General features: G+C 43.8%; 1 protein-coding gene across 1 annotated transcript in view; it reads left to right on the top strand.

Annotated features, from left to right (window-relative positions):
• Positions 1 to 16,489, top strand: part of Pde11a (phosphodiesterase 11A) — a 327,936-nt gene that overhangs the window by 35,496 nt on the left and 275,951 nt on the right. Inside the window, exon 2 of the mRNA XM_087900073.1 lies at positions 10,032 to 10,190. Within this exon, the coding sequence (XP_087756199.1) occupies positions 10,032 to 10,190 (159 nt within the window). The remainder of the gene's footprint in view (positions 1 to 10,031; positions 10,191 to 16,489) is intronic.

Below are 16,489 nucleotides of genomic sequence, written 5' to 3'. Positions count from 1 at the left end.
GCACGATTGTGGGAAAGATTGGGAGCATGCTGACAGAGCAGTTTACAAATCAATTCCATTTGGGGGACACTTTTCAGGATGTCTCATGGCAAAAAAATGGTTTTCAAGATATGGTGCTGGAGTGGCCCTTTTTGGATTTTAATGAGTGGATGACACCAACTCTGCTGGCCAACCCCTGACTTCTGAGCATCGCTAGCTCCAACTCACACCCTGCTTCATTGACATTCTTGAAGTCCCCACTGTAAAGGGAAGAGAAGGGGCATCTTTTTCCTTAGTTGACTCTTTCTGCAGCTCCCTGTCAAGTCCTGGCCTCTCCACTAAAGCGTAAAGAGCACAGGCTGGGATTTAACTCTACAGCACATTTGCCACGGATCTGTGCAGATGCTTGGGGGATCCAGCAAAGCAACTTCAGAATTTATCGTTTTCCTCTTTCCGACCTCACCTATACTTTGTGTTCCTCCACTTTCACCCAGTTTCTGCCCTGAGATGCATTTATGGTGAGACAGATAAATAATAAATGACAACAGGACAGGAACAAGAGGAAGTGCCCGCCAACAGCAGGGCGGAGAACAAGCATCAACACCAACCAGCTGACTTCAGCAGACCCGAAGGGAGTGATGTCCCTCAACGGCACATGACAACTGTGATTGTTCCAAAGCCTCATATTAAAAGTTTTTATGGAGTCTGCTAACCACTAATTCAATTTGGAAGGCTTAAATAGCAGAAAGCTCACTTTGTGTTTCTCGGCTGGTGCTGGCTGACCTTTACGCACACGCACAGACGGTTTCACATTAACCGGGCTCCCGAGTCAGACTAAAGCTTCCAAAATCATGAAGGGCTGTTGATGATATTTTCACTATCCAGACCACTACACATTATTTATGAAAGGACTCAATGACAAGACTTTTGCTTACTGCGATGACACTTTGCAGACACACAGTAAGAGCAACAATGCTAATTTTGTACTTTGCCCAGTCGGAACCTCATTAGGAGGCACAAAGCACCAGCTATCACGTTACCGTGTGTGATGTCTTTGTTTTTCATGGGGTATAATCTGAAGCCTTTCACCAGTTCACAACAATTATTTGTTCTTTCTGCAGAGAAAGACAGGACATTCCAGACCATTAAAAACCGACCAAAAACTATAGAGTTTTGTCTCTCAAGCGTCTTCTGAACAAGAGTGTCCAGCGATAAGTTACCATGGCAACGAAATTGTCTCTGTTAGGGTCACTATTGCTGTGATGAAGCAGCATGACCAAAAGCAACTTGGGGAGGGGAAAGATTTTGGTTTACACTTCCACATCACTGTGCCTTACTGAAGGAAGTCAGGGCATGAACCTGGAGTCAGGGCTGGTACAGAGACCCCAGAGGAATGCTGCCTTTTGGCTTGCTCTTCATGGCTTGCCCTGCCTGCTTACTTTCATAGCCCAGAACTACCAGCAGAGGGATGGCACCACCCGCAATGGGCCATCCATCCCCATGGGCGGGGCCCTCCCCATCCATCCCATCCATCCCCATCCATCACCAATTAAGAAAATGCCTTACAGTCTGACTACAGCTCAGTCTTCTGGAGGCATTTTCTTAATTGTGACTCCTTCCTCTCAGATGACTCTAGCTTGTGTCAGGTTGACATACGACCAGCCAGCGCAGAGATGCTTTTGTGCACTGAAACCGAATGACTTCTTACTAACTGAAGAACCAATGGAAGCAATTTCCTTTTGGTTGCTGGAGAGTTTGGAGATCTATTGGCTGTAGTTTCCATGTATTATTTATCTTATGCTTGGTGTCTCTGTTAGTCTGTGTATTCCACAACTCCATAAAGTGTTTGACAATAGTGTCGTGGAAAAGTGGGACTGGCAGTGTTCACACCTGGTGAGGTACTCCCACGTGTTATGAAGGTACACTGCACGTCCCTGAAGCCTTCAAGGGAGAGTCGACATATATACAACTAGTGAATTTGTCCTGAAAACCCTGAAGTATTATTGATAGTCTGCTTCTGTCAGAGCCAGAGACCATGGGTTTAAGTAGCACTCTACATCAGTGGATTTTAAAACTGACAAAGAGCCAGAACTCAGATACCTGGAGTAACCCCACCCACCACCAACTGGGAATTAACTGCTCTGGATGGAGCTGCAGCATCAGTTTCCCAACGAGTCCCAGGTAATTGCAGTGTTCACACGGGTTGCCAGGGCTGTTCTCTCGCTATGCACACATGAATGCACCCACAGAGAGGACACGCCCTATATATGTGCATGTGCTGTAACTAAGGGGCATAATCATTTAGAATCAAATTCAGTTGAAATTGCCACGGAATCAATACAGTGTTTTGTAATTGCCTGCTTCCTCATCTGCCGGTTCTGAAAGCAAAGCTACCATTGCGTGGGTGTCAGACTTGACAGTTTGAGCACCTTGAGTTTGAAAGACCATGTGTGGCACCTGTGGAGTTGAGAGTGTGGTTTATAAAAAAATCATCCTTATGGAAGACATGGTGGCTAAGATGCATTATTGTTTTGATGATGAGCATAGAAAATCTTTCTGCAAAGTGCTGTGACTAGAGGACCCAACACTCACCTACAGGCAAAAAGGAGATCGTACACAACTCACTTTTGCCATAAATCTGAGGCCAACCTCCAGCCAAGCCCCGGGGTGCTTTCTCTCAGATACTGGGAGAAAGGCAGGGATGATCTTTGACATGAAGACTTTGTATTTTTCTCTCCTCGATAATAAACTATGTGACCTAACAACTGGAAGGAGGAGAGGGCCATGCTGAATCAGAGCCACAGAGTGTCCATCTGCATCTTTGGCTCAGTGGATTTTGGGCTGGGGCTGAGGTTGATCATCTCCATGACTTAGAGCATGTGCTACAGAGAAGGGCTTTGTCACCTCAAGGTTTCAGGAAGTGGAGGAAAAGGAGCAAACCATGAATTGAGTCTTACCTTCAAAGCCACATCCATGATGGTCCACTTCCTCTAAATCATGAGTACTGTTTAAAGCAGTGGTTTTCATCTATGATTCATGACCTCTTTTGGGGGTCAAGTGACTCTTTCACAGGGTCACTTAAGACCATCAGAAAATACTGATACTTGCATTACGATTCATAACAATAGCAACATTAGTTATGAAGTAGTAACAAAAATAATTTTATGGTTGGGGTCAGCATACACGAGGAACTGTATTAAAAGATTGCAGCATTTGGAAGACTGAGAAACACTGGCCTAAAGTTTCTCCAAAAGGCACAACCAGCTGGAGACCAATCATTTAACACATGAACCTGTGCGGGGAGGGGAACACGTCATCTTCAAACTGTGAGGCTTTTTATGAACTCCTAGAAACATGTTCAGGGGGCTGGTGGGCATGTGCAGACACAAGGACTAACCATTGGCAGCTCTTTCTCAAGGACTTGAAAGCTCAGAGGGCAGAGGTTGCTTTTCTAGAGCCCAAGTGGATCTTGAGGATAGGAGCCCAATCTTCAGAATGTGCCTTGGCACCAGGCTGAACTAAGAATCTCGTGGAAGATCTTAAGTCACAAAACTATGGACTTACCCTTTTCTAGGTGGGAAGCACAGTTCAATTATTTTGCTGAAAAGGGAAAAAAATGGACTTTGTCTTTTTGACGTTGCCTTTTCAAATGTTAAAAAAATCTTAGCTAGGTATCACATAGAAAGAGTTGGTCTGCCCAAAGAGCGCCTTGAACTCTCTGCTTATGAAGAACGGTTATACTCAAAACATTTGATATGAAAAAAAATATTATGGCATGAAAATTCTTGAGGCAAAAAGAGGCTACACCAACTATGAGGAACTCATTCCAGATTTTAACAACCCTGTGAGAGGAGCCTTGCCTGAGTTCTTAGATGCTCCTGCGGTAGATTGGTTCTTGTTCCCCGGTCCTCGGGGAGACGAATATAAAGGGAGTACCATTGCCCTCTGATGCTGCTCCAGAGGCCTGGAGGCATTTGCTAGGTTTCTGTTTGGGTTTCCATTTTTAGGAGCAAATAAGATCAAGGTCATGGGCTCCGTGCTGAGCCTGCCCCCTGCATACTTGGCTGTCTGAGAAGTTTCGCGGACTTCTAGAGAGCTTCAGACATAAAGTGATTAAGTCACATTCTCATTCTTACTGAGACGGGCTTTACTTTCTTTTCCAAGTTTCTTTGACCAAAACAATGCGCGCGCGCACACACACACACACACACACACACACACTCATTTTAGGGACATCTCCATAGGTTGAGCACTGCTGCTTTAGACAATACCGGCTGTTTAGAGGAAGTGGACCATCAGGGATGTGGCTTTGAAGGTAAGACTGATTCATGGTTCACTCTTTTTTCTCCACTTCCTGAAGCCTTGAGGTGACAAAGCCCTTCTCTGTAGCACATGCTCTAAGTCATGGAGATGATCAACCTCAGCCCCAGCCCAGAATCCCCTGAGCCTAAGACACAGATGGACTCTCTGTGGCTCGGATCCAGCATGGCTCTCTCCTCCTTTAAGTTGCTTGGTCAGGTAGTTTATCATCAAGGAGATAAAAATACAAAGTCTTCAAGTTGAAGATCATCCCTGCCTTTCTCCCAGTATCTCAGGGCTTCCTTTGGAGATGAGTTTGGCCCAGGTCTACTGGTTGGTGGAAAAGAAACTTTTCTTCAGAGATGCGGGCCTTCATAATGGTGCAAAGGTTAGGGCAGACGATCCAGGCCTGTTCCAGACAGAACTTGTGAATCCAGCCCACCACAGTCCACTCTGCTGATATACATCCCCAGAATAATACATGCCTCTCTTCTTTTCCCCTTTGTTTTTTAGGATTTCCCATCAATGCATTCTTCAATCTTGTTCCTTATTATAATTTATTATTTTGATAATTCTTGCATAGAGACTGCATAAGAGATTTTTAAGACGAAAAGTTTAGCGTTGACTGGTTCAGTTTGGGATGGGTTGGAAGGCAGACGTCGGCCACTTTGAAAATTTCCTGATGTATAGTCGGAGCATAGAAGCACTGAGACAGGGGCCAGAAGTGTACCCCACTTTGCTTAGGAAATTGATTTACCAGCTGTTTTTGTTCACTTCATACATCGACCACACCTCTGTCTCAACCTTCCCCATCCCAGGAAACAACGTTTCTACTTACATGCTTCTCAGATGGAAACTCAAGGCTCAATTTTTCCCCATTGTGTTTCCTTTCCCAGCCAACCCCTCAAGTATTGTACCCCACCTTCTCATGTCCTCACCCCTCTGCTGACTTTCCTGTAACTCCCTTGGCCTTTCCTAAGCCCAAGCATCTCCAGGCTTTATCTCAGGACTTCCTACCAGGTAGCTGCTAGTCCGATTCTGTGTCAGATCCAAAAGGTTCCTGATTTCTAAGAATGGTCTTCATTTTTTAAAAAATAAATTTTACACATTTAAAGAACAGTTCATCCATCTTTATGAGGTCTTCACGTCATACTGCATTTGCTCTGTAGACATTTTTATTACACGGCACTTAGTTAAATATGTCTTCATACAATGCAATTTCATTTTCGATGTTCTAAAATATGTTATGTAGTGGAAACAAAACAATGTTTAAGATTTCCATTCCTTCAATTTAGGGAAGTAAAAAAAAAAAAGAAGATTAAACCTGCTTAGAATTTATAATACTTGGGGAGCTGGGGAGTGAGTCAGTGGTTAAGAGCTCTGGCTGCTCTTCCAGAGGACACGGGGTCAACTCCCTGCACCCACATGGCAGCTAGCAGCTGTCTGTAACTCCTATCCCAGGGGATCCAATGCCCTCATATACCTGCAGGCACAATGCACATAAGAAGAATTTATAATACTTACAAAATTAGATTTGTTATTTATTTTACATGTGTTAGTGTTTTATCTGAGCATGTGTGTGTGTGTGCACGCGTGTGCCCATGTTGGGGGGGGTGCTGGAAACTGAACCCAGGTCCTCTGCAAAAGCAGCAAGTACTCTAAATGACTGAGCCCTCTCCCCAGCCCCAAGAAATTGTAATAATGTGATAGACCTTCAAGCAGGACTCTCCCCTTAAAGAGAACTTCTCTATATTTACTCTTTATAGATTCTTCCTCCTGGGATCTAGAAGTCAGTGCCGTGAGTAGGGGCTGCTCTCATTCAAAGCCTCCCTAGCATACACAGTCAACCATCATGGCAATAGCTGAACGTAGGGACGCACGCTCCGAACATTAAACACTGTCTAAGCCTCTGCAAAGTTTTACTTATGAATTAACAGTCTTTCCCTTTACCCTTCATTACCAGGACAAACAGAGGAGCCATTTGGTCATATATTGTAGTAATAAAATCAAATCCCCTTAAGAGAAAGGTAAACAAAAGGGAAACCCGTGCCCATTATGTCTAGCTGCACTGCGGCTCTCAGGAGAAGCTGGGAGACGATCCCATTAACTCAAAGTTCTCAGACACATCTGCTGTAGAGCTTCGCCTCAAAGGTTAAATTTCTATATTAGGCGAAAAGGTCCATCTCTCCCGTGGATCTGACTTGGGGTTTCCTCCTACTCTCTGTTGAATCGCGCACGACAGGATGGAAGCAAAGGGGGTGCAGTCAGAGCCTCCACTGCAGGCCAGCAGCGCCACAATGCCCGTGTCCTAGTGGTTGAAATAACAGAGCCTGGCGAGACCAACTGCAGAGCGTCTGGGCAGCTTTCTGCCAGGTTCTCTCTGCACAAGGGAGTGGCCGCTGCAGGGTCTAGTGAAGAGAGCGTGGAGGAGGAAGTGGGCAGCCAGGGACAACTCCCCTATGGTGCAAGGGTGTGAATGTGATCAGCTCACACACATTGTGCCTGAAAATGCCACAGGAAACCTTTTAAGTTGCATGCTAATTAAAAATAAAATAATAAAATTAAAAATAAAATATAAAAAGACAAAATAACGCCCCAGTAATCTTAATAAAAAAATAAAATGATATTGTTTTGTGTAATTATATAATACATTATATAACATAATATATAATAAATTATATAAAATATGTAATATATTATATTATATAATATATAATATTTTATATTATAATATTGGGGAAAATATTACACATAATATAACATAAAGTAAAACAGTAATAAAATAAATGTAAAAAAAGAAAAAGAAAAATGTCACCAAATTCTGAGACTCAGGAACAAAACCCTTGACCACTTTCTCAACAGTGTGGTGGAGAGGAACAGTCTGGAGACTAGGTGACAGGTGACCGCATGTCCACACTGACCTGGGCAGGTGGCTCTCCAGAAATGCCGAGAAGATCAGGACTTCCCAGAGAATGTCTCCATCACTATAGTTCGGCCTCCATATGACCCAGGGGTCAGTTCCTTTCCAGAGATTCCTGATCTTGCCTCTTAGCTGCTTTTGTAAAGAAGTGAAACTATTGTTCATTGAAGTCCCGGCTATAACTCTCTGTGACCCTTTCCTCCCTTCTCTTCTGATGGCGACAGCATACATCTGATGTTTCTTAGTCTTATGAATACTTGTACTTTTGCTCCATATTTGAATCTGTGAATGATGCTCAAGTTGTCATTAAACATTTGCTGCTGCCGGGCGATGGTGGCACACGCCTTTAATCCCAGCACTCCCAGCAGAGGAAGGTGGATCTCTTTGAGTCCAAGGCCAGCCTGGTCTACAAGAGCTAGTTCCAGGACAGGCTCCAAAGCTACAGAGAAACCCTGTCTCGGAAAAACAAAAAAAAATAAAAAATAAAACAAACAAAAAAACATTTACTGCCTTATACCCACCATTATATTGCAGCAGGGTTCCCGCTCTGACTTCTGTCCATGATGAAGTGTGACCTGAGAGCATACACCGAAATAAACCCTTTCTCTCCAAGCTGCTTTGGTCATGGTGTTCATCACATCGGTAGCCACCCAGCCTGGACTCAGTGTTTTGTCTTGAGGTTCTTGTCTTGTCGGTAGCGGTCACCTCAAGCCCTTGTGAAAATCAACAGCTCGATGCAGCCGGTGGCGGCTGACTGTGGTTATGTGTTTTAAGGGGCCTTAACACACAGTCGCGGAGAGTTAGTGAGATCACGCTAACCCTGGGCTCGATACAGGAAACCAATGGCATCGCTTCCATCATGCTCGTGGAGTGCGTTCGGTTCCTACTCCTCCTGCAGCAGGTCCCCCTTCTCCCCTCCCTCCCACTCTCCGTCCTTCGCTTCTTCCCTCTTTGTTTTCCCTTCTTTATTTATAATTTGAAAGTAGCGCGATATCGACCCTCCCAGACATCCTAACATGTATAACTTGAGATTAAGGCTAGGATACACTCCTAAAGAACCGCAGTAGACATAGCCCGGCAGTAAACACACTACTGAGGCTGTGATCTAACCTTGCCCAACTTTCTCCCCAAAAGATCCAATGAAGAGCCACACGACTATTTGCAGCTCCCATGTGTTGGGATGTTCTCTGTTGTGTGGGTTGGTCAAAGAGATCACTCCAAGTTGAAATTTTAGGGCCTATGTGGCAGCAGGAAGGCCCAGCCTCTCTGATGAGCTGAACTCCGAACAGTCGTACAAGGGTGTATTGATTGATGGCGTGCCTGTTCCTGCGTGCGTGTGTAGAGGCCAGAGACAACCTCAGCATCAGGTGTCTCTCCAGGGATCCCCTCCATCTTTGTCTCCCCGGCACTGGGACTGCAGACACACACAGCTGTGCCTGGCTTTTCATAGCGTGCTGGGGATCTTCATGATTGTGTAGCAAGTGTTTTACCAAATGAGTCACCTCTCCAGTTCCATTTGCTTAGTTTTTTTTTTTTCCTAAATGATGTTGTGAGACGCATCCCTTGTCCAGCAAGCAGAAGCGACCACGAAATCGAGATTCCTTCCCAAATCACGCCTTTATTTGGAGCACTCGGTTGAGGAAAATTGGGGAAAAAGGAAAAAGAGAGAAAAGACAGAGAGAGGGAGAGCAGGTGAGGGAGAGAAAACGAAAGAGGAAATGAGAGAGAGAGGAACCGAAAGGCAGCCGCTTTTCTAGGGTGGAGAGGCTCGGATGCTCATTGGTTAATACCATTCTGCTGAACCTCTGGGGTTTCGAGATAGGCTAGGGAACCAAGGCTCAGTTATGCAAAAATACAAGCCCAAGGCGCTCTGGCCTGCGAGGCCACATCAAAGGGATCAGTTATGCAAAAATACAAGCCCAAGGCGCTCTGGCCTGCGAGGCCACATCAAAGGGATCCGTCTACCACCAAGCTGCAGGACGCCAGTACCATGGCGACGTTCTGACGGCTCCTTACATGATGTGATTCCTGCTGCTATCCATTTGACACGAGCACCTACGTCCTTGGTGCTACATATCCTTCTCAAGGCATCATGTCAGGAAACGATGATGATATCTCGACTCATGCGTGGTCTCAGGCTAAATTGAATTACTCGTCTAAGATGGAATCTGCCAGATCTCCTCATTACAGAGCATATATTAGCATTATCATTAATAAGCACGTTAGGGTGGCCTTTGAAGACCATGTGAATGCCCTGTTTAATATCCTTCACCTAAGGGTCTTAGCAGTCAATGATGACCCTTGCTCACGACAGTAGTTTTACTGGTAGTTGGCAAAAGGTATTACATAATTTAATCATTTATCCTATATCTTTTAGCTGGCATTCCGTTTCTCTCCTCTCTCATTTCTTTTTGGAACTATTTTTGAAATATCAGAATGGGTGCATAGATTTTTTTCCAGAATAATTTTAATTAAAAATAAAGTAATTCTTTCTTGTCTATTTCAATATTTTTTATGTATTTGCTATATCACTTTCTCACATAATATTTTATATCCAGGTATCATTATGAAATAACATACTCTGTTGAGTAGAACACAATGGAGTTCCCTTAGAACACCGGCCCCTTTTCCTTTTATTAGCCTGGCTCACAATGATGGTGATAATCTATTATCTATTTTCCTTTGGTGGTCTAAAGACTAAATCAAATCCATTTATTGAGAATGAAAGCTGGGGGCAGGAGGGACTTTCCCAGTGACGTATGAACTCACATTTCCCATTTGTCCCTCACCTCCTTGCCCTTTGCAGTGAATGCCTTCTCTGGCTTCTTTTCAGGACCGAAGATTCAATGATGAGATTGACAAGCTCACTGGGTACAAGACAAAATCGCTCTTGTGCATGCCTATCCGAAGCAGCGATGGTGAGATTATCGGTGTGGCCCAAGCAATAAATAAGATTCCTGAGGGTGCGCCATTTACGGACGATGACGAAAAAGTAAGACTGCATGCCTTGTATGACTTGTACTTTCCGTTCTGCTCACAGATTGCCGCTCTCCCTGAAAGGACGGGAATTACGTGAATAGTCCTTCGATTAGCCTATTCACAGATCAAAGAGCTTTTCCTGGGCTGTACAAGATGTAATGGGAGGCTTTTTTAGCATTTCATAGAATGTGGTATAATTGAAAATAATCACTCCACTTTTTTTAAAAAAAAAGCCTGCTTCTCATTTCAAGTTCCAGTAGTATTCTCGCTATTGCTTGGCCTTTGTTTGCCTTGTAGGTCAGCCTTTAAATTGTGAACAGCACCATAACCATACGTGACCCAAGGGAGGGCAGAGAGTATGGGAAGATCACTGCACTTCATAAACTCAGCATTTTCTCTTACCGTTTTACAACTGTGATGGAGAAGCTCTTCTCTTATTATATAGAAACCTCAATAAAACGAGAGTCATTTAATTGTTATTGTAAATCACTAGTAAAGGGAGCATCAGTTTGGGTTCTGAAGAACAAGCGACTTTGGCAGAAGTGACATACTTTTCGCTCTAGAACTTTTAAGTTCCTCTACCAATAGTTTACTGCAAGCCATGCCGAGAAAGGCTCTTCAGGGAGCGGAGGCTCTGGCTTTGGGACGTTTACCTTCCTACTGAATAGAACTGGTGGGAGTAATAGCAAACTTCCTATCAGTTTGTCCATGTTGGATGACTGCTATACTGCTATTTGATTGGAAACTTTATGATTTAACCTTCTGGATGAGGTTCTCCTATTTGCCAGTGCCAGCTGTTAATAGTCCCCAAAGGCAACTATTGTGGCACAGAAGGTCAGCGTGAAATATGATCCTGGGAAACCGGGAAGGGTTTAGATGAAGGGAGTCCTTCGCTGAGGTCCTTTCTGCAGTGGGATCGAAAGAACTCAGATCTTTGTAAGAGTACATAAGCTCACAGAACCTCGGGTGACTTCCTGTCAATTCTGCATGTGGAGCACACGGGTTGGGATCACAGGAGGTAGGTGGGTAAATCCCACGTGTTTTGTGCCACCTGAGGTGGGAAGCAGCAAGATGTTCTAGAACGTGCTGGCTGTAGAAGAGAGAGGTGCACCAAAGGGCTTTCTCAGAAGAGATAATGCGTCATCTCTGAGTCAAGAATAGGTTTCAATGGACAGAACTAAGAGAGACAGAAAAAAATATTTACAAGTCAGTTTGCAGTAAATGATGGTGGCTTCAAAGACCCTTGGCTGCCCAGTGCCAAAACAAAGTGATGGTGAGGGCTCAGCCCTAAATAAGTCGTACACCACCCACTCCAAGGCTCAAGGAAGCTTGTGGAAGAGGGGCAGGAAAAATGTAACAGCAAGAAGACCGGGGATAGAGCTGTGCTTTAGGCAGGACCTGGCCACTGTAATAATGAACCCGCAGCAGCTGTAGTTACTGACACTTGGCCTGCATCAGACTGGCCCTGTAAATACGAAGAGAGAAGTGCTCCTAACACGTACCCCTTACTGCTGAACTATTGGTGAGATGGATTCTTAGAGAGGAAAAACCGTTGCTTTCCGTTGTGTTATCCCCTGGTAAGCCAGCAGGCTCCAACTGAAAGCTCTAAATCCATGGGGATACAAACTCTCAATCCATGGCGGCACAAATAACCCTGGCTAAACTCTGTGAGTCAGAAAGCAAAACAAATAGATAGAAACATGAGAAAGAGATTTGTAGGGGGAAATAGATGGGTAGGATGGACGTTAAAGAGAGCAAGGACTGAGAGTAATCAGTATGCATTATAAAACTGTATGAAATTGCAAAGGAAAGTAATAATAAAATAACAAAACCCAGAAAAATGTCATGTAGATTTTAGTCTACTTTAGTCAGTATAACACATATTCATGGAATGTCTAGGCAGATTTCAGAACGATTTAGTTTTTACTTATGTGTACATCTGTGTGTCTGTGTAGGAATATGTTCATGTGAGTGCGTGCAGGCACCTACAGAGACCATGGCACTGGCTCCCCTGGAGCTGCAGTTATGGGTGGTTGTGAGCTGCCAGCTGTGGATGCTGTGGACCAAACCAGTGCCCTTGGAAAAAGCAGTACTAACTTTTAGATGTTGAACCATCTCTCCAGTTCCAAGGACAGATTTTTTTTTTTTAACCACGATGGCAAAATCCTGAGCAATATGTCTCCTTTCAAAGTTTAGATAGGAGTTGGGGTTTGTGCCTTTTAGAATGTACCAACTCATAAGCCCGTGATCTGCCCTCTGCTCTGCCCCCTTCACGTCGGGACCCCACCACATCTTTCCATCGCCTTCTAGATGCCTCCTGGTGGATTTATACTTACAAGATAGAGATCCATTAAACTCCAGATGGGTTAAAGGAAGGCTTGTTCCAGGCTTCGTGCCTTCCTTGAACAGCATCAAACCGGGCTTTAGCTGAACCCAACTTGACTGATGACAGGCAGGCACCTTTAGAAAGCTAGGGAATCTCCCGCAGTTCCCCTACCTGACAATTACTATATCTCCCACCATGAGAATTAAATAAGATCATAATAGCAAATTCTCTGTGAAATGTAAGAAGCTGGGCGAGTGTGAAATCTGATTTTATCTGACATTTCGCCAGAGTTTAAATTTTCCTTTTATGTTGATCACTTATTCTCAGACAGATTATCTCGTAGAGTCAATCCTATTTTCTTGTTCCCAAATTTATTATTTTCCCTTCTAAAATAGTTTCATGTGCCCATAGTATAAGTTTATCCTCCAGTATGTTTTTATTTTATTATTATTATTATTATTATTTATTTTTTGGTATTTTGAGACAGGGTTTCTCTGTAGTTTTGGAGCCTGTCCTGGAACTAGCTCTTGTAGACCAGGCTGGCTTCAAACTCACAGAGATCCACCTGCCTCTGCCTCCCGAGTGCTGTGATTAAAGGCATGCACCACCACCGCCCGGCTTCCAGTATGTTTTTAAAAAGTCCACATAATACTTTTACTGCTTTGGAGTTTTACCAACCCAGGCAGGTAGAGTATGTTCATCCAGGTGACACAGGTATAAAATACTTTCTGTCCACAATTTCTAGCCTGGGTTGGTTTCTTCTTGCAAGGATTCGATGAGTACATCCAATAGACATGGTTAGGGCAAAAAGTAGATAATAAATTCTTGAAATGTTTGGTGAAAAAGGATCCAATCTAGCTACCTCTGACAAAGGAGGAACAACAATGGGACTTTACAGTTGCCTGAGTGATAGTTACAGTGATATTTGCATTGACATTACTTCCTCTACGTCTTGGGTAACACTGATGTCAAAAGGCGGAGGGGGATTCCGTGAGAGGGCACAGGGAAACAACTGGGAAGAGTGATGAGCTCATAGGGGCACATGTGAAAGCCGTCCCCCACCACACGCTGACAGCAAGGCCCCAGCAGGGCTCAGTGAAAAATTATCATTGTGTAACTTGTCTCCCAGTTTCTGTTCCTCGAAACTTCCAGGCTCCTGAGTTTGCAGAGGTGGAGCATGCAGCCAGAGGGATCAAAAACTCAGCCCTTTCGCAAACCGCCTCCTCGGCAAGCTGGCTGCTCTTTAGCTGCCTGCCTATCCTGTAATGAGTCTGTGATACATGAGCAGAGATTCCACATACAAACAAGAAAAGACGATGTAGGTCAGACCCACCCTCACCAGTGGCCAGCCTGGGGGTGGGGGACCAGAAAGAACCTGGCTTTTGCCAACTCAGGGCCAATAAGAAGCTCCACAAGCTATCACCTAAGGCCAAGGTGTTTGGCATTATCTGCCCTTTGGTAAACTTGCACCAAAACTTCAAATCAAAGCATATTTAACTCCCCTCTGTTTTCACCATAGAATATGCTGATCCTGCCCCTTGGAGCCTGTCAAATGCAATTGGTGGTGTCTGATTTCCGTGCAGCATGGTATCTATCCGTAGATTGCCTGTTTGTTTTCATTAAACAGAAGTTTTGATTAATGCAGTCTTCTGTCACTCTGGTTTCATTACGAGGTCATGGCTTTCTTGTATCACTGTTAATAAATAAGCTGTTTTGTGTTTTATTCTTTAAGATTATTTTTGCACTAGTTTGTATTCTTCTTGTTTCATTTTTGAGATTAGGTCTCACTATGCAGCCTTAGCTGGCCTGAAGTTGCTGTGTTGACCAAGTTGGTCTCAAACTTGTGGTGAGCCTCCTGCACCTGCCTCTTGAATGCTAAGCTTAACAAATGTACCACCCTGAACAGCCTCACGTTCTGTCAATATAATTTAAACATAAATATCTTTTTTCCATATTTGTCCACATATGAATGTATCCTATATTTTCCATTTGGAATGATTATAACGTTTTCTAATGTTCTTTTTTTTCTACATAATCTTGCTTCTCTGACTTTAATTTGGGCTGTTTCTAGTTGTAAACTAATTCAGTCTGCATCATGGTACATTCACTACAGATGTATTTGTGTATATCATATTGCATAATATGATTCATATGTTGTATGTCCTCAAGTTCTGGGTTTTGAAGGCTATAGATTTCACATGTGTGAATAGAGCAAGTTGATTCTACACATTTCCTTTTGCTTTGCCACCCTTTCCAAACGCTGTACTCCACAGACTGACATTACTAAGTCAGAAGGCAAGCCAGGTCTGCACTGTCAGAAACTTTCAGACCCTCTGAACTCATTTCCCGTGGTGTCAATGTTGGACAAGCCCATGGCCTCAGTACCCTGCTAACTTTGATCAGCTCACATTTATAATTCAAAGGGAGTTTCCCTTGCTCTTCTCCACAGGCTTCAGACAACCACCCTTCCCATTCAGAAAGAACGTAAGGCCCAGCAGTGAACTGGGAGATGACTCAGATGTTCAGAGTGAGCCCTGCTCTGGCAGAGGATCCGAGTCCAGTTCCTAGCGTCCACAGGGTGACTCACAGTCACCTGCAACTCCAGCTCCAGAAAGTCTGATACCCTCTTCTGATCTCCACGGGCACTGCACTCATGTGCAGAAACCCACACACAATCACACATGTTTAAAAATAAAAATCATATAAACAAACAAGCAAAGACCAACACAAGTCTTCTGAAGTCCAGATGCACTGGTAATTTCTGGGTTGCCCACAGGCAAAAAACAGGGAACAACAACAACAACCTAAAAGGCTTATGAGTAGGATTAGGAGGTTCTGGAGTCAGAACGCCTCCAAGACAGACTCAAGTATTTGCTCCTTAACGGAAGGAGCTTGGACACCTTGCCAGGTCCTTCTGAGCCTCACAACCTTCCTCACAGGATTGCTGCGAGGAGTGAAATAGATCATAAACAGTAAGTGTTCGGGGTAACCCTCATCAGTAGACACGCCACAGCTGCCTTGCCATCATCAGACACATGGTAGTAAATTTATTGTGCAATTAGCACAGCATTATTTTTTGTCCTCTTACCTTAAAATTCCATTTTTTACGATTTCAAGTTTTATATGACACAATTTTAAAATACTTCGATGTATGAAAAACAGCAAAAACTTCGAGGTACATAAAAAATTAAATATATCCATTTAGAGATATTCATGTCCTTCATGTCACAGTGGATAAGAATATATCTTGTTTCTTGAGAGTTCCATGCCTGTGACTCAGTGGCTGTATGTGGTGTCATGTGATAATTGTTGGGAGAACTTGGAAAGGTCATTGGTTCCTCCTCTGGCGTAGGGATCGTCGCCCGACAGATGGTCATCCAGCCCCATGCTAAAGCTTTCTCTTCAGTGGCTTTAATGATCTTGTGCTCTTTAAAAGTCTTGGATAATTAGCAAGAATTTAATTTGCAGAGAGTTTTGTGTGAGTCCCAATCTTCCATAAGCATGTATTCATCATTTCAGCTACGCACCAGCAAATTACTAGTTTGGCAATTCACGCTGAAGGTGCACATAAAGGCAGGGCATGTAGAAGGGATGACTGGAATTTTCTGGTTCAATTCATGGGTCCTAAGCAAATGTTCCTGTTTTCCAGGGCTATGCATGAGCTATCTGATTTAGGTGGTAAGATTAGAGTCTCCATGTTCAATTAACTTATCACTTTGTTCTTCCGAGGGAGTAAAGGGAGACATTATTTTTGCAGACTAAGATTATGAGTTGGATAGAAGCAAACCTTGGTGATCTATTAAGACATTTGTCACCAGCATGGCAGCTAGGAAATGACCCTGAGTGTAGGCTCTTATCTATCCTTTCAGGCTGTGCACACTTTGGCAGCAAAGGTGTCGCCTCTTGTCATGTCGAATAAAACAGAACGTGTCTGGTACAGTCGCTTTCCAATGGCAGATGTGTTAACAGTCATAGCCTGAAGTTCT

This window comes from Myodes glareolus, chromosome 21 (assembly GCF_982192425.1).
Source record: "Myodes glareolus chromosome 21, mMyoGla1.1, whole genome shotgun sequence".
NCBI classification, from domain to species: Eukaryota; Metazoa; Chordata; class Mammalia; order Rodentia; family Cricetidae; genus Myodes; species Myodes glareolus.
This window is presented reverse-complemented; position numbering and strand designations above follow the sequence as displayed.